This window comes from Mus pahari, chromosome 3 (assembly GCF_900095145.1).
Source record: "Mus pahari chromosome 3, PAHARI_EIJ_v1.1, whole genome shotgun sequence".
Taxonomy (NCBI): Eukaryota; Metazoa; Chordata; class Mammalia; order Rodentia; family Muridae; genus Mus; species Mus pahari.
This window is the reverse complement of record NC_034592.1, coordinates 17,295,287-17,308,333: the sequence shown is the minus strand read 5'-3', so window position 1 is coordinate 17,308,333 and position 13,047 is coordinate 17,295,287. Positions and strand designations below refer to the sequence as shown.

The following is a 13,047-nucleotide window of genomic DNA, read 5'->3' as shown; positions in this document are numbered from 1 at the left end:
GAGGCCAGCCTGGTCTACAAAGTGAGTTCCAGGACAGCCAGGGCTATACAGAGAAACCCTGTCTCGAAAAACCAAAACCAAAACTAAATAAAAACAACAAAAAAACCCAGATCCTGTTCATCCTCATAGGTGGGCTGTATAGTGGTGAAGTGCTGGTGTGGGACATGAGCCGACCCGAGGACCCACTGCTTTGGCGTACAGGTCTGACAGATGACACTCACACAGACCCAGTGTATCAGGTCAGGAGGCTGATGGGTGGAGTGGAAAGCCACTTCCCATCCCTTGGCAGGGTGGTGATGGTGGTGGTTGGATAGCCGCCTAGGCATTCTCGGAGCTCCAGTCTGAGTTTTCGTCCCACGACTTGTCCTGTAGGGCACAGGGCTCTTCCCCAGCCTGAGCCTGCTTTCCTGGTGTTGGCATAGTGGTCTGGGAGGACATCAGAAGCCCCTGGCTCTGAGGTGTCCCCTAGAATTCTTACAAGGTACAGCTGGGGGTGAGGCTGACACTGGGGATGCTCCTCTCTATCCTGCTTCTCAGGTGCTGTGGTTGCCCGAACCCCGGCATAGCCACCGCTTCCAGGTACTGAGTGCGGCCACAGATGGGAGGGTGCTGCTCTGGAGAGGCAGTGGGGCTGGTCAGCTGCGGCTCGCCAAGGGCTTTGCCCTGGCTGTGCAGCAGCTGCCTCGGAGCACCAAGCTGAAGAAGGTGAGGCCAAGGTCTACGGGCCCGCCTGAGGAGGGGGCCCGCTACTTGTGTTCTTTCCCCTGCCCCACTGGCTCTTAGGACTTATCACTGATACCACTTTTCCACAGCCACCCCGTGGAGAGACTGAGGTGGGGGTGACATCAGTGGCCTTCTCCAGCTTTGACTCCAGCCTTTTCGTTCTGGGCACAGAAGGTGGCTTCCCCCTCAAGTGTTCCCTGGCATCAGAGGCAGCTGCTCTCACTCGGATGCCCAGTTCTGTGCCTCTGAGGGCCCCGGTGCAGTTCACCTTCTCTCCCCATGGTGGCCCTGTGTACTCTGTGAGCTGTTCCCCTTTTCACAGGTAGGGTGCCAGCCTGGGCTTGCCACCCAGGCACAGGGAAGGCCACCCTGCCCCAAGCTTTGAAACACCAGAAGTCTGAGTCTTTTGGTCCCAGGGCTTGTCCTTGGAGGCCAAGGGAACTTTCCATGGGGCAGAGAGCCCAGGAGGTGCTGGTGACAGCACCATGCAGGTCTCTCTCTGCATGGTCTAGGAATCTCTTCCTGAGTGCTGGGACCGATGGCCACGTCCACCTGTACTCCATGCTGCAGGCTCAGCCCCTTACCTCACTGCAGCTCTCTCACAAGTACCTGTTTGCTGTGCGCTGGTCCCCTGTGCGCCCCTTGGTTTTTGCTGCTGCTTCTGGGGAAGGTAGGCACAAGCCACACACCCTGTCTGTAAGTGCAAGAGTCATGTGAAGGTGGTGGCCCCTGGTGCTCACTCACCATGGGGAAAGTGGCAGGCCACAGGCTCTCTGCTGTGGTTTCTATATTTTCTGAACCGTTCTCCTTGCAGGTGATGTACAACTGTTTGACCTCCAGAAAAGCTCACAGAAACCCACAGTTTCTATAACACAAACCCAAGATGGAAGTCCTGTCTACTGTCTTGAGTTTAACAGCCAGCAGACGCACCTCTTAGCCGCTGGTGATGCTAAGGGCATGGTCAAAGTGTGGCAGCTGAGCACAGCCTTCACAGAACAAGGGCCCCGGGAGGCAGAGGACTTGGACCAGCTGGAAGCAGAAATCGCTACCTGAGAGCCCCGAGGAGCGTGGTGTGGGTGTGGTGGGGCATGCTTAAGGAAGGCTGTGTGCTAAACAAGCTAGATAAAGAGAAGCAAGGCCTGTAGGGGGAAATGAGTCCTTTATTTTGTCTTTTACATGAAAACAGGATTTGGGAAGAGAACAAGGGAGCTGAGTCAGCTGCTTTGATTTAAGTGGGAATGAGGGCAGCTGGCTCAAACATGGGTCTGGGTCCCACAACAACATGGTGATTGTGACTGGAAGCGGTTTATTGAAGCACCATTTTCTACTGTCTTACCCCAAGCTAAGCAGGCTTATGGTTACACTGGAAAGTAACACTGTCTGGAATATTCTCCTTGAAAGCAGAGGAAGTGACATGCAGCAAAGGTGATAGATAGATAGATAGATGATAGATAGCAGGACAAGCAGTGTAGGTCAGGCTTGCCTACAAGCTAAGAGGATTGATCAATTCACAAAGAGTGAGCGGGTGAACTCGACGTAGTCGAAGGCAGTTGGAAGTTCGCGGCCCTTGCCATCCACATAGGGCTTCATGTGGGAAACACAATAGTCAGCTTGTTCCCGGGTCAGGTTCTGGAGGAGAGATGGTACAGTGAGATCAACCAGTGCTGACCTCAAGTGCCCACAGGTAAGGCGTTGCACCAGACTAGTTCTGCCAGCAGACTCAGGCTTCTGAGTCTATGGGTATGTGGTACATCCTTCAGCATCAGCTGTGCCCAAGAAATCTTGCCATTCCCAAGTCCTACCTGGTAGAGCTCCTCCTTGGTCACATAAGGCTTGCCCTCAGAGCTGAGGGCCCGGAAAGCGCTCTCGATCTCTTCACTGGACTTGACGTTCTCCGTTTCACGGCTGATCATGAAAGCCATGTATTCTTGCAGGGAGACATGGCCATCCCTGTGGGAGGCAGGTACAATGAGCAAGGAGGGCAGAGGGAGACAGGACTCTGTCCATCACTGCCTCTTTACATTACCTGTTGGGATCAACAGTGTCCAGGATTGCCTCAAACTCAGGATCAGGCTCTCCTTCCTCAACCATTGGGAGATCGTAGCCCAGGGAACGAAGACAGGATTTGAACTCCTGGTGGTTCAGCCGGCCAGACTTGTCCTTGTCAAAGTGTCTGCAGCACATAGCCCAGGGCTCAGCACATGGTCTCTGTTACCCAGCTCCCCTCAGCCAGGGTACCTGGCCCGTACTCACTTGAACATCATGCTGAATTCCTTGAGGGCCTCCTCAGTCACTCCTGTTGTGTTCCTAAAAGAAGAACAAAAGTAGGGAGCAGGCTCTCCACCCTGAAGTGGCTTGTTTCCCATCCTGTACCAGTCTCATATTAACAAGGGCACTCTTGCCAAGCCGTGGTGGCGCACGCCTTTAATTCCAGCACTTGGGAGGCAGAGGCAGGTGGATTTCTGAGTTCGAGGCCAGCCTGGTCTACAGAGTGAGTTCCAGAACAGCCAGGACTATACAGAGAAACCCTGTCTTGAAAAACCAANAAAANAAAAAAAAAAAAAAAAAAAAACAACAAATCCAAAAAAACAAGGGTGCTCTAGGCTGCCTCCTGATGGCCCCCACCCTGGTACCTGGCCTGGATCTGCTGCTCCAGGTTGTGCTGCATGCGCATGCCCAGCTGGTCTAACTGGTCCCACTGCTGGGCTAGGCCCACGGTGCTGTGCTCCGTGTACTTGTTGTCCAGGATAAGGGCTTCCTCCATGGCAGCCCCCAGGTCCTCGATCTTCTTCAGCTGGCTTCTCATGGCTCGAATCTCCTGGTGCTTGCGCTTATTGGGTGGGACAAATACAGTGTGAGACTGGGACCCCATAGCTCAGGAGGCTATGCTGCCCCCGGACCCAGCTGGGGTCGCACAGGCTTGGAACAGTCAAGGAAAGGGAGCATGGGAAGTAGGAACCGGTCACAGGCAGCTGACAGAGGGGCTAAGGAATAAGGATGCAGTGTGTACCACAAGGCATCTCGGCCTCTTTTAGTGGGATGCAGTCACAGCAGCCAGCAGAGACTTTAAGTCAAGGGAAAAAGGGCCTAGTCAGCTCCAGGCTGAGTGGCTGCTGGGCTGGTGGCCTCGGGTGGCTAAAGCCCTTTGGGCCACTCACTTTGGTAGCTTCAAGCTGAGATTCCAGAGTTCCTGACTCTTCGACCATGCAGGACCTAAACACAACAGAGGCACAGTGAGCAGGGGAGTTCATTTCTGCAGACCAGTGCCCATATTTAACTCTTCGTCCTGGTAAAAAGTGCCCACATCCTGAAATTCTTTTCACTGAGGAAATGGCCTATCTGTTGTTGGCCACCCCTCCTAACAGGCCCAAGAAAGAGGAGGCCAGGGCTTCTCAACTCTTAAAGGTCACTGAATTTGTTCCCATAAGAACAAAGCAGCTTCAGGCCTGACTAGCCCCCCCCCCCCTTTTTTTTTTGCAGCCACAGGAGGCCAAGAACCAAACAGATAGGAGCCCTTGGGCCTCTAAGTCCCCTTAGTCCTACTTTAGTTCCCTTAGGCTACTGAGGGGAAGAGACACCAGGGCTAATAACATAGCTAAGTGGGTGTGCCGGCCAGCTGAGGACAGCTATGGTGGAACTTCCTTTTGAAGGCCATTTTCTGAGGAGCCAGGTGGCCTTGGGGGAAGCCAGCTCCAAGATGTGTGTGTGAGTACAAAGAAGTTCCCAGTGAACGAAGACAACAAACGAGCAGGGTCATGGGTCACGTGCAGGGACAAGTTCACACAGTGCACACAGCCCGGTCTCCTCTGCACCCATGCCTACCCAAACCTACCCTTGTGACTTGAGTAAGTCAGGAAGAGCTCTAAAATCTCCCCAAGTTCAAAGTGCTTTAGCAAGGCAAGGCATGAGGCTTCCTCCGACCCCAGCAGTAGTTGAGACTCACAGGCACGCCCCGTCCCCCAGGAAAAGGGAGCCCAGGGACTGGGGCAGGAGGCAGGGCAAGTGCAGCAGAGGGGGATAGACCCTCCTCCCAAGTGGCTAGGGTATGGGTTAGAAAGCAGAGCCGCCTGGGAGTCCAGAGTGCATTGGTAAAACCACAGTGAGGGAAGAAGAGAATAAGAGGAGAAGAACCTTCCAGACAGATCATCCCCAACTTCATACTGACAGACACGAATGACCCGACGATATGCTATGCTATTCAAAGAGAAGAAACCAAATGAATACACCAAAGGGAAGCGGGGCAAGAGCATATCGAGACAGACACGTGCCATAGATGTCAGCCTGGCACTGGGTAGGAACCAGGGGCAGCTCAAGGGGTGTTGGGCCAGGTGGGACAAGGCTTGGGAGGAGCCACAGGTGAGGAAGCATGGCACTGCACAGAAACAAGACCAAGAGCAGCAGACAGCACAGGGTGGGGAAGCCTGTGGTAGGCAGGCCAGATGCTGCAGTCCTTCCCGCCTTGCAAAGCCTACAGCCTCAATGGTTAGGGCAGATTTCTGTGGTTACTACCCCTTCACATGCCTGAGTTTCCCCCCTGAGACCTCATAAGCTCTAGTTAAGCCTCTTTGTCTGGACTAGTTAGTAGCATGAGTGGCTAGGGGATGGCTTTCGTATAGGCTCCTACTGGGACTGGGAGTCAGCCCTGCTCCTCCCGAGGCTCCTCCAAGCCCTGTCTCTATAACACTGTAATGCTGGACATTTGCCTTATTCTAGGGTAAACAATTCTGGCTACCCTCCCCAGGGGGAAGGCAGGACTACCTTAGTCCTAACTAAGAGGGCTGCAGAGCTTTCCCTCAACTGGACCTTGTCCTCAGTCTAAGCTCCTAGGATAGTCGTCCAACTTCATATGCCCACTGACCTCTGGAGCTTAATGTAAATTTTTTGGTCATCCTGGTAAAAACAGGCAAAGAGGGAAAGGTAATCCAGTTCTGGTGACCAGGCATGGACAGGGTTCTCAGACTTGACTCTGGCTTCCTAGCACAGCTACAATCCCTACCTTGAAAGAGGGGAAGTGACCCCCCCACACACTATGGGTACTTCTAGCAGGGACAATGGGAGTGGACAAGGTGGGCAGGAGGCCCATCCTGGGATCTTTTGCAAGCCAGGCCACTGGGGACAAGGGACAAAGGGACAAGCACATAAGACACCACCACACCAGGAGCCCGGAAAAGAAGGCAATATTAACCCGTCGAGGAGATAAGTTCTACGGAGATCCAAGTGTCCAGGAGCCATGGTAGTATCCACATACAGCAGCAATCAGGATGATGTAGAAGAGAGAAGAAAATACAGAACATTAGTGCTCTTCTGCCTGAGCCTGTGTGCCAGGTGTGACTGGGCCTCGAGCAGTTAGTTCTACCTCACTTGGGACAGTTGCCAACATCGTCTATGGGGAAATGGACAATGCGGAGCCCACTATTGCTCTGGAACCCAATCAGACCATGACAGTCTAAACAGTCCTCCCCACCACCCCATCTTTTCTGGGGAAACAGGGTTTTGCTATGGCCTCAAATGGCACAAATATATATGAACCAGGTTGGACTCTAGCTCATGGCCATCTTCCTGCACTGTGGAATTACAGATGCCAAATTGTAGCCAGATGCCTGGCTTAGGGACCAGGTTTCAAACAAACTTCCTGTATTCCAGAGCTGGAGGCTCAGCATCCAGCTGCCAGGAGCACCATGGTCCCTGGCTAGCTCCAGAGGGCAGGCACCTTGTTTCCTGGATCCACTGGTGGAAGGCGTTGGCATGCTGGGCAAATTCTTGGCGCAGCTTGTCATTCTCCTCCTGCCGCCGCTGTTCCTTCTGCAGCTCCAGTTCTCGTTCCTGAGACAAAAGGGAGGCAGGTACTGTTACCTTCGGTTGCTTGCTGAGCCGCAGATGGGCTGAGCATAACATGGTTCCACCCTGGGAAAGGCCAGTGGGACTTAAGGAGGGGTCAGGAAGTCCTACTGAGGCTGGCCCAACACGAAGCAGCCCAGAGGCAGAGCATACAGGTTATTAGGTGGCTCGCTAGTCAGGCATACCTTAATGATCTTCTGGAGGTTTCTCCAGGTCTCTTCCAGGGCCTCCATGGTGAACCAGGTGTAGGGATTGGAGGCCACCCGGAAACTCTTGATCTGGCGGTCCAGCTCAGCTAGCTGGTTGAAGTCAGCCTGTGCAGAGCTGAGGGATGAGCGGAAGGCATCATGAGCCTCTCGAAGGGCTTTGATTTCTTCCAGAGAGTTGCAGCGCACTGGGTCTGTCAGGTCTTCTTCTGCATTCTCAAACCAGCTGTTGAAAGCCGATGCCTTTTTGGCAAAGGTCAGGAAGAGGTCTTCTACCTAGAAGTAGTAGGGCAAAATGCCAGTGGGTGAGGAAGTCTTAGCATCAAAGAGTAGGGTCTGCTGGGGGTCTGGCGCTCTCTGCCCCATCTCAAAATCTTCCCGACTTGTCTTCTGCCTGCTGTTCCTCAGCACGAGCTATGCTTGTCCTGGGAGGGTCAAAGGATAAATTCACCCAAGTTCAAGGGCTCCATATGTCTCAGGTATCACTGACATCTGTGCCACGTACAACTGCTCTGGGCTGAAGTTCCTTCTTCCTCCCAAGATGGCGGTTCAGCGAGGCACACAGGACTACTGTCTATTCCACTTAGCCAGCTCAATCTTACTCTTACCTTACGGAAATGACTCTGGGCCTCCAGCAACTTCTTCTTCCGGGTAGCTGAGTTGGCCAACAGCTGGGTCCATCTCTTCATGAGGGAGGCATGTCGGGCCTCGATGGCTTTAGACTGAATGTGCTTGGCAGCTAGCAGCTGGTCTTTGAGGGCAGTGATATTGGCAATACCCTCCTGCTGGAAGGCCTGCAGGCCAGCATCAAATGTCTCCTGCAAAGACAGTCACAAGCCAATTGTATGGACTACAAAGTGTACCTGAGCTCAGACGGCAGGAGGAGATGCCCACTTGGTGACTGACTTAAGAGCTCCTCCTCCTCCTAGCATTCAGTCACACACCCTGGTTGCCTCAGACTCCAGACCATGGCAGTGGTCTCATCTCTGGCCTTAAAATACTCTGTTCCAGCATTCAAGCTGTGGGCAAGGCCATGTGTGGCTTGGAGCAGAGCAGTCGTTCCCATGCCAGCACTCACGAGTTTACTCAGAGTTTACTCTTGCCTGCTGAAGAATGGCAGGTACTCGTGTCTGAACCCTGCCAGCTCATCATGCTGCAGCACATGCGCCCAGGACTCAAGTGTTTATTATTGCCTGACTGTGGCCACAGATTAAGAAGGCCAACTGACCTGCTTTGTGAGCAGAGTTTGGACAGAAGACAGATCTCGGCCATAGTCATCTGCTTTCAAGCTGTTCTCCTTTTCACCTGCAACACAAAGCATCCAAACTGTCCCAGCCCCTCCCAGCCCTCACTCACAGAATGGCAGATGGACTAAGTTACTGGCAGCTTCCTTGGGCTCACACAGCTGCCTGCTTCCTGTACCTACCACCCACCACCCTGCCGCACCTGGACTCTGATTGGCCAGGACAGCTGGAGAGCAGTTCTCATGTGACCTGACACTTTGGTGAGCCCACTAGTACTTCAGTCTTTGTTTTGCTCCTGTCAAGTCTGCAGGACCTCGTTTGGTGAACCCTTATGCCAATTTGGCGTAGGCACTGCTGTGGCAACTCTGATTTCTGGATGTCTCTTAGCTAGGCCTGTCCTGCTGACGCTCTTTGAGCCCATGTGCTATCAGTCTCTTCTCCATAGCACAAATCCAACTGTGTGCTCTCCCCTCTTCTTAGCCTAGGGGAGTTAAAAGCTTTGGGTTTTGCTGAACCCACTCACCAATCCAGGACTCTACCACGTCAGCCTTCCAGTTGAACTGAAGGAAGGCTGAGTTCTCATCCAGCTTTGCTTTCCTCTGTGCTGCTGCTTTCTCCAGATCAGACACCTTCCCACTCAGAGCCTTCATCTTTGAAGAGATGCTCTCCTCATGGTGATTGTTCTAGGCCGGGAAAGAAGCACAAGTTAGTTTCACCTCCAGCCGCAGTCACCTATCTGCAGCAGGTTCCTAGACAAATGCACAGTTTCCGTCATGTGGGCTATCTGCATCCTAAGGAGGATACTGAGTGACGATCTCAGGGGGACGACCTGGGACTAGCAATCTTAATTCCAGGAATCAGTGCTACAGAAAGCATGAGAAGGGTATACAATGTGAATAGTGTTATATCACTAGTGGTTTATAATAGTAGTAATTATTATTATTACTTATGTACTTTAAAGATTTATTTCATATATGTAGGTACAATGACACACCAGACACACCAGAAGAGGGCATCAGATGCCCATTACAGATGGTTGTGAGCCACCATGTGGTTGCTGGGAATTGAACTCAGGACCTCTGGAAAAGCAGTCAGTGCTCTTAATCTCTGAGTCATCTCTCCAGCCCTCTTTTTTTATTTTTTTCAAGACAGGGTTTCTTTGTGTAGCCCCGGCTGTCCTAGAACTTGCTCAGGCTGGCCTCAAACTCAGAGATCCTTCTGCCTCTGCCTCCTAAGAGCTGGGATTAAAGGTGTGTACTACCACGGCTTTGCTATTAGTGTTTCTGAAAGGAAAAATTACCTCTTAACTAGTAAAACACTACATAGTCAAAGAGCAGCTCCAGCCCTTGTGCAATAATGACAACAGTTCTGAAAGTGTCTGGATGTCATGGACACTGAAGACAGTGAAGCCTGAATACTTACGTTTCAGTTCCAGTCAAACCTGCATTTAGAAATACATTTAAGACATCAGAGAAAAAACCCACAAACGATAAAGGAAGGAGATTTTGTGCAGGACGAAGCAAAGAACTTAGTCACCTCAGGTCTGAAGGAGCTTCTCACTCTCCTTGGCCAGAAGTCCTGAGTCCATGCTGGACTCTGGTTTCATGCTCTCTGTGGTAATTAAGGCCAGGAGAAAAGCTCTCTGTGGAAGAAGCCTGGTCACCTAAGAATGTTTGTTACACAGATGCTAGGTAGAGCATCTACCAGTCAGGCACTAGCCGAGCCCCAATCTCAAGTTTCTTGGATACTAAGATGCAGCTTTGTGTCGGGAGCACGCACACTCGTGCTGTCTTAGACAGGGAAGGCTTGAGGGCCTGGGGTGGCTGCTGGTAGGCTGCAGACTGACAGCACAGCCCTGGCCTAGAGCTGACATTGTGGAGGTCTGGACTCTCCACTGCTCTGAAAATACCTAGACCGCCCCCCCCCCCCGAAAACAGTCACCAGTAACTAATTGTCCCTACTGTAACAGGTTATTGCATAACTTACAGAGCTATCCAATTCTCCTAAGCAGACATTTAATGCTTAACTCTACACAGTTCAGAGGAGAAATCTGGAAGGAATGAATAAGGGGTGGCGGCAAGAGTAGCCGGAGTTCTGGGTCATCTTTGGCTACAGAACAAGTTGGAGGCCAGCCTGATCTACAAAAGACCGTTCTCAAGACAAAATGAAAATCTAGAATCGCTAATTCTGAGTGGTGGCTTTTCTGGGTGATTTTTTTTTTTTTTAAGACAAGGTTACTAGGCAGCCCAGGTTAGGCTTGAACTCACTGTAGGAATGTACCACCATGTGGTTTCTACTTGATTATTTTGTTTTTTTATTATCTCTATACTGACCTTCATCACCAAGAAATAAGGGAAAAGGGAACTGGGGGTTCCCAGAGCCCATATGATGACTCACAACTGCTTGTAATATTAGTTCTGGGGGGCTCTGATGCTTTCTTGGGGCTTCTGTGGGCACTGTACACATGTAGTGCACACTTACAATATAAAAAAAAAGGTAGAGAGATTATTCAGTAATTAAGAGCATTGGTGCCAGGCAGTGGTGGCACAAGCCTTTGATCCCAGCACTTGGGAGGCAGAGGCAGGGGGATTTCTGAGTTTGAGGCCAGCCTGGTCTACAAAGTGAGTTCCAGGACAGCCAGGGCTACACAGAGAAACCCTGTCTCAAAAAATTAAAAAAAGAACATTGGTTTCTCTTCCAGAGGTCCAAGGTTCCATTCCCCAGCACCTACATGGTGGCTCACAGCTCCAGTCACAGGGGATCCAGCACACTTTTCTGACATCTATGGGCACTGACTGAACATGGTACACAGTCATCCATGAAGGGAAAACCACACACACAAAACAACAAAACATTCGAAGACATGCAAGAAGGGAAAGTCCTACTGTCAGAAAAGAACCAACAAGATGTCCTTCTTCGCTCAAGGACGAAAACTTTGCTGAATGAGGAGTGTGCCAATTCAAAAGCAACTCTACTGAAAACACAGGTCAGGCCTGCTGACAGTCTCTGCTAAGATGACCTCAGCCTGGTGTACAACATGGGTGCAGCTATCTTGGGGTGAGAACAAGGTTCTCCTGGGATCCTGGCTCACCTTTTTAATGAGGTCTTGTCCGTTAGTACAGACATCATTCACCCGATCCTTGTGGACAGTGAAGTCTGTCTCAAAAGCTTCGTGTTTCTTCAGTAAGCCCTAGAGAGAAAGACGGGAGGTCAGCCACTGCTGAGCCCACTATGCGAATACCCTAAGTCTTGGGTAAAGAATGACACTCCCGCCCTCCTACTCTCTACTCTAGGGGGAGCACCACTGGCATGGTGGTCCATGGCCATCAGGGAGTTAGCGTGGGAACAGGCTGCAGAGGAAGCAATATCACATGGCACAGGGATACTGTAGCTCAGGAAGTTTGAAGGTCTGCAGACCACTCTAGTCTAGGTTGGACAGAGAGCTTGAAGTGAGCACCCAAGAAAGCAACCTTTTTAAGCATAAACCCCCCCCCCCCCCAGGGACCCAGGCTTCCGCCTAACTCCCTAATGGCTGGAGGACAGTATCTACTCTCATTGCTTCTAGGGACCTCATCATGCCCTGAGGGAGGCTGCTAAATGTATCCTGATCCATGTACTGCCTACTGTGAGGAGAGTCACTCAGGGCAATACAAACTGCTTCCAGATTTGCTAGCTGGAAATTAGAAACGTGTGACCTGTTCTATCCCCTGACTAGGCTAACTTGGGGCAGCTCTGAAAACAGTGAAATGCTTTTAATACCCTATGATTTCTGCCTCTGCCTCTCTGAACAAAGTTGGGGAAGCTGATCTAGCCTATAGAGGAATGAGAGCCCATGTGGGCTGAACAAGCTGCCCTGGTTGTCAGTCTGACTGTGGCCAACTGAAGCTTTTCAGCTCACTTAGTTTTACCCTGGAAATGCTGGAGGTTACATGCCTACCAATGCAAGTTGTCACACAGCAGCTGTTAATCAACTGGAAGTGTCTATGAGATGAGTTTAATTTTAGGGGCCAGGAACATGAGAAAAAGGCCATTAAGGGATATTTTACAGTATCTCTCACCAGTAAGATTATGTCCTCAAAAAAAAAAAAAAAAAAAGGTCAGACAGAATGCCTGAGAGGAGAGTGCACACAGAGGGAGATGGTGGTGTGGAAACTGCCTGGAGCAAAGGCTGCTCCCGGAAGGAGGAAGGACTCTCCTCCGTGGGCTGTGTTGGGAACGAAAGGGCACCTCCACTGAATGTGCACTTGCTTAGCTTTCCTGACCTGGATGGCAGCAAGAGTGTCTCCATAGTCTTCACTGGCCACCAGAGTCATCTTCTCATTGATCCAAGCTTCCTCCTCTTCCACATTGGCTACAAACTGCTGATACTCCAAGGACTCCTCTAGCCGCTGGCCCCTGATTATAGAAGGGGGGAAGAGAAATTATCAGTACGTACTTAATATCCATGAAGTGGGGCTGGAGTTATAGCTTGGTAATATTGGCCTTGGTCTAGTGTGTTTGCGATCTCAGGTTCAATCCCCAGCAACAACAACAACAAAAGTCTCCATTGGATAAAAAATATGTATATTTTTAAAGATTTATTTATATGAGTACACTATAGCTGTTTCCAGATATACCAAAAGAGGACATCAGATCTCATTACAGATGGTTGTGAGCCACCAGTGGTTGCTGGGAACTGAACTCAGGACCTCTGGAATAAGAGCAGTCATTGTTCTTATTCACTGAGCTATCTCTCCAGCAATGGATAAAATATTTTAAAATATCCATGAATCTGTCTGTGCAAACATAGCTTAGCCTTTTAAGGGACAAATGGCAGCCCGTGCTTTCAGAGAGGAAGGTCTGGAATTAACTGTTGGGTTCAGGCTCACAGAACACAACAAGCTCAGAACCGACTCCAGGAGGTGGCTCTGACAGCACAGGAGGGGCCAGGTTTTTTTTTTTTTTTCTTTCTTTCTTTCTTTCTTTCTTTCTTTCTTTCTTTCTTTCTTTCTTTCCTTTCCTTTCCTTTCCTTTCCTTTCCTTTCCTTTCCCTTCCT

The 13,047-nt window shown here is 50.9% G+C and overlaps 2 protein-coding genes across 12 annotated transcripts in view; one reads left to right on the top strand and one right to left on the bottom strand.

Moving 5' to 3' along the window:
- The window catches only part of Wdr34 (WD repeat domain 34), a 16,275-nt gene extending 14,403 nt beyond the window's left edge, over positions 1-1,872 (top strand). Inside the window, exons 5-9 of the mRNA XM_021194026.2 lie at positions 130-239; positions 538-705; positions 813-1,045; positions 1,236-1,393; positions 1,538-1,872. Coding sequence (XP_021049685.1) covers positions 130-239; positions 538-705; positions 813-1,045; positions 1,236-1,393; positions 1,538-1,776 — 908 coding nt within the window. The 3' untranslated portion in view covers positions 1,777-1,872. The remainder of the gene's footprint in view (positions 1-129; positions 240-537; positions 706-812; positions 1,046-1,235; positions 1,394-1,537) is intronic.
- Positions 1,869-13,047, bottom strand: part of Sptan1 (spectrin alpha, non-erythrocytic 1) — a 68,462-nt gene continuing 57,283 nt past the window's right edge. For 7 of the 11 annotated variants that reach the window (XM_021192047.1, XM_029536019.1, XM_021192048.1 and 4 more), the window contains 14 exons: positions 12,274-12,406; positions 11,103-11,201; positions 8,535-8,694; positions 7,996-8,072; positions 7,376-7,585; positions 6,747-7,043; positions 6,434-6,546; positions 5,909-5,926; positions 3,882-3,936; positions 3,357-3,553; positions 2,977-3,030; positions 2,750-2,896; positions 2,526-2,673; positions 1,869-2,352 (listed from right to left, as the gene is read on the bottom strand). In XM_021192047.1, the coding sequence (XP_021047706.1) occupies positions 2,227-2,352; positions 2,526-2,673; positions 2,750-2,896; positions 2,977-3,030; positions 3,357-3,553; positions 3,882-3,936; positions 5,909-5,926; positions 6,434-6,546; positions 6,747-7,043; positions 7,376-7,585; positions 7,996-8,072; positions 8,535-8,694; positions 11,103-11,201; positions 12,274-12,406 (1,834 nt within the window). In that variant the 3' untranslated portion in view covers positions 1,869-2,226. Of the gene's footprint in view, positions 2,353-2,525; positions 2,674-2,749; positions 2,897-2,976; positions 3,031-3,356; positions 3,554-3,881; positions 3,937-4,854; positions 4,918-5,908; positions 5,927-6,433; positions 6,547-6,746; positions 7,044-7,375; positions 7,586-7,995; positions 8,073-8,534; positions 8,695-11,102; positions 11,202-12,273; positions 12,407-13,047 lie in introns of all 11 variants that reach the window. The other 4 variants (XM_029536015.1, XM_029536014.1, XM_029536016.1 and 1 more) reach the window with 2 other exon arrangements.